Source organism: Triticum dicoccoides, chromosome 3B, assembly GCF_002162155.2.
Source record: "Triticum dicoccoides isolate Atlit2015 ecotype Zavitan chromosome 3B, WEW_v2.0, whole genome shotgun sequence".
NCBI classification, from domain to species: Eukaryota; Viridiplantae; Streptophyta; class Magnoliopsida; order Poales; family Poaceae; genus Triticum; species Triticum dicoccoides.
Genome location: NC_041385.1, coordinates 227,165,640 through 227,169,563, shown reverse-complemented (window position 1 = coordinate 227,169,563; position 3,924 = coordinate 227,165,640). Strand labels below are relative to the sequence as shown.

The 3,924-nt window shown below is 41.8% G+C and overlaps 1 protein-coding gene across 2 annotated transcripts in view; it reads left to right on the top strand.

Moving 5' to 3' along the window:
- Positions 1-378: 378 nt before the first annotated feature.
- Positions 379-3,924, top strand: part of LOC119275634 (WPP domain-associated protein-like) — a 5,630-nt gene continuing 2,084 nt past the window's right edge. The window contains exons 1-4 of one of the 2 annotated variants that reach the window (XM_037556519.1): positions 379-517; positions 1,232-3,070; positions 3,310-3,436; positions 3,596-3,697. In XM_037556519.1, coding sequence (XP_037412416.1) covers positions 1,263-3,070; positions 3,310-3,436; positions 3,596-3,697 — 2,037 coding nt within the window. In that variant the 5' untranslated portion in view covers positions 379-517; positions 1,232-1,262. Of the gene's footprint in view, positions 518-552; positions 658-1,231; positions 3,071-3,309; positions 3,437-3,595; positions 3,698-3,924 lie in introns of those variants that run through there. The other variant, XM_037556518.1, reaches the window with a different exon arrangement.

Below are 3,924 nucleotides of genomic sequence, written 5' to 3'. Positions count from 1 at the left end.
TTTTAAATTTGATGGTTTCAAATTTTATGAACTTTTTTTCGACTTTTATGATTTTTATTTATTTATTTGAACATGTTTTAAGTTCGGCGATTTTTTTTCCAAAATTAATGAAAATCTTAAAATTCATGAACGTTTTAGAAGTTCGTGAACATTTTTGAAATCATGAACTTTTAAAGACAAAACTTTATTTCTTCAGCATTTTTTCGAAAGTCAACAGTTGACCGGTCAATCGAGCGCTCGCCTTTAAGATGGGCCCGCCCACAACCTGGGGCGCGTGAGCGCCGGTTTCTCCATGTGGCCCCAGGGGTTGGGCCTGAGTTGGGCTTCTATAACGAAATGGGCTACTGGGGCTTGGGCTATGGGGGCCGAGCCGAGAAGCAGCAGTTGCATAGTCGCTTCCCACTACAGGCGACAGCACACGGGGAGCGCACCAGTTCAGCGGCGGCGGCGGAAAAGGAGAGGAAAGGCGGCCGCTTTTCCCCGCACCCACCACGGCGGCGGCACCGCGGCAGGAAAGGTATGATTCCCTGCCCGATTGCGAAAATCATCCGCTGATTGTCGCATTAGCTGTTATATCTTCTGCGGGGATTGTCGCAGTAGTTGCCTTATGTGGCCGTGTTCTCTAGATTTCTTGCCATTTTCTTCATCTGTTTCCTTGTAAGTTCGTGTCCTTGGTGGTGCGTAGCTCTTCTCGCTGAGACTCTTTCGGTCTTGTTCCCATATTTTGCCCCTGATTCGAGCATAGGCTGATGGAGTCCTTCCGAGTTCGTCTAGTCCTGGAGCTGATTAATCTCGGCGGTTGGTGGTTAGGTCTTGGTTAGTACAGTATATTAGAGCAGTTCTAATTTTTTCTTGTTTTACCATGTTTGACTGATTAGGATTAATTTATCTCCGCACTCCTTTGGATATCAATCCATGTCCCTTTCTCGGTTAGCATGTAGTCAGGTGTAGAGCATTTGGACTATACTGATGCTTGTGTCCTTATCCTCGTCTATTTGTTTTTTGTCTTTATAAGAAATAGTTAACCGGGCATTATGAACTGATTGGTTCCAGATATTTGTAAGTCTTTCTGGTTGGTTGATTGATAAAGCTAGGGCTTTGCTTACAAATCATTCTGTTGTTAGACGTTCGGGATAGCGTGTTCCAATCTGTTGTTAGAGTGAGCTTTGTTCTAATTACAGCTGCATTCAGTTGCTGCAATTTCCTTATTTATATTTTTTCATTTCTGCAGTGGCGTGCCTTCAAATCCCAGCCTAGCAAACATGGCAGAGAGCTCGGATGTGCCACTCAGTGGCACCAATGGAAGTGCTGTTGTTCAGGCTGAGAGCTTGGGTGTGCCACTCAGTGACACCAACGGAAGTGCCAGTGTTCATGGTGAGGAGAGCTTGGATGTGCCAGTAAGTGACACGAATGGAAGTGCCACTGTTCAGGATGAATGTTCTTCGGAAGGAAATGAGTTAATCATCGTGGATGAGATGGACTCCTTGTGGGATGATGTAAATACCATGGTTGACATCTCAACATTCGTGACATACTCTGTCATCAAAGGGTTTGTAAAGGATGCAGAACAGGAAATAGGTCAGCAGCTTGCTTCCAAGGATGAAGAGATAACGTTGCTGAACCAAAAGCTTCTGCAGCTTGGAAATGTCAGCTTAAGTTTGCCTGAGGGCCGGGATAGAAAATATGATGAAATTTATAGTGTTCGTCAACAGCTTGATGCCATTTCCAAGTCGCTCTTGAATTCTGAGTGGGGGCTTTTGGGATCCCAGTATAACTCTGATGGTGCAGAAGATGTGAGTAAACAAAGAGGCAAGGAACAATCTTGTAGAAATGGTACAACAAAGGAAGACAGTCCTAGAGTCCCTCCTGAAGAGGTTTTTGGTGATCCGTCATACCTGAAGCACATGGATCAGGATGCTTTGATAGCCCATTTTAATAAAGAGATGAATCATATGAAAAGGCAGCATGATAAGGTCGTGCAAGAGAAGACAGAAGAGATATTCACACTAAAGCGAAAGCTGCTAAAAAAGGAAGGATCCAACCCATGGCATTTACGGAATAACAAAGAATTCGAGCAAATTAGAAAGAAAATCGGGGAAGTTATGACAAGATTAGATGGCCTTCTCTTGGAGAATAATAAGAGAACCACTTCTGGCATCAAGGCAGAAACATTTGCTGGCCAACACGACAAGAGCAATGCTTTAGATTCTGAAATCCAGCAAATACAGTGTGCTGCCACTAATAATCAAGTAGAAGCGTGTGCTTTTCCCATCCAGGCATCCCACACTACATCCATAGAGCCAGATCATGCAAAGAAAATTGGAATGCTAGAATCTGATGTTGAAGACGCCAGGATGGCAACCATCATTAGAGAAGAGATAGAGATGATTGTACTAAGAGAGTTTGTTAACGAAATAGAAATACGGTTGCATGGTAATGAGATGGAGTATAACATGAAGCAAGACATTTGTTCAGTCATTCAGAATGAAGCTGTAGCAGAAGCGGTGTTAAACCTCAACTCTTCATTGTTAAAGTACAATGAGGAAAGGAGCTGCTGTGAAGCGGTATCGACTCTACAAAAGCAAGAGATTGAGAAACTGAAGCGAGCTGTTGACTCTTTCAGTAAAGTAGTGAGGGAAAAAGAGGCGTGTCAGATCGAACTGGGAGCAATGAAGGGTCATACGGATTTATTATCCCACCAACTTGATTTACTTACAGTCAAAGTCGACAAGCAAGACTCTTGTATATCTGAAAAAAACAAGGAGTTTGATATGATTGCCGGCAGGCTGGAGCAAGCTCTGCAGGATGTACGTCAAAATGAGATCAATTCCAGTGAGTTGCTCGACAGATTTAGAAATGCTACAGACTCTCTAAAGGAGGTGGAGAAACAAAATCAATATTTACGTAACGTCATCCAAGATAAGGAGAAAATATTCACATCAACCATTTACAAAGAAAAGGAGTTCAAAGAACGCATGACAAGTCTTGTTGAATCATTGAGAGGGTTTGAGAATCTGGTTACAGATCAACAAACTATCATTGCAAACAAAATTCAGCACAGTGAATCAAGGTGCTTTTATTTGCATTGCATTCAGTACTGAGGATACCTGTTTACTTTTGTGAAAACTAGATTACTTGCTGATAATTAATTTTATCTTAACTAATCTTGCCATATGATTACCTTTATAGTTCACAGTACTTATGACTATTCTGTGTTGTACTTATGACCCTTCCCTGGACCCTGCGCAAGCGGGAGCTACATGCACCAGGTATTTCTGTGAATAAGGATGGTGTCCTTTTCTTGCACAGGTTCTGTTTACTGAAAGACCAATGTAAACACCTCACGAAAGAAGGCAATCTTTTAAAAAGAAAGGCATTGCGATACAAGGAGATATCTGAGACAAGAGGATCTAATCTTCAAAAGGCTGAGCTCGAGGTAAATATAATTTCAGATCCTATCGACTAGTATACTTTATTGCTTCTGTTCCATGTATATTGCTTTGCCTGCAAAATGCAACAAGGTTATAACCTTGATAATGCCCTAAAGTGGGAGGCGAGTGATGTATTGAGTTGTGATTTCTGAATTTTTCTGCAGGTGGATTTACTTGGCGATGAAGTTGAGGCCTTAACGGATCTTCTTGCAAAAATTTATATTGCGCTTGACCACTATTCTCCAGTTTTGCAACACTATTCTGGGGTAAGTCTCGATAATTAGTCCATCTCTGTTTGACGTTGACCAAAACAATTTGCTAAAAGCACGAATTCATATAACATGGATGTTAATAGAAATTCCAATCAAAATTTGCTGGTTTGTTTCTTCATTAAGGAATTTGCTCTTTGCGTGCAATTTGAGGACATGTCTAGGATGAGAAAAGTCCACATTACAACCCTCAACTTTCCACTCGGTTTAGGATTCAACCCTGA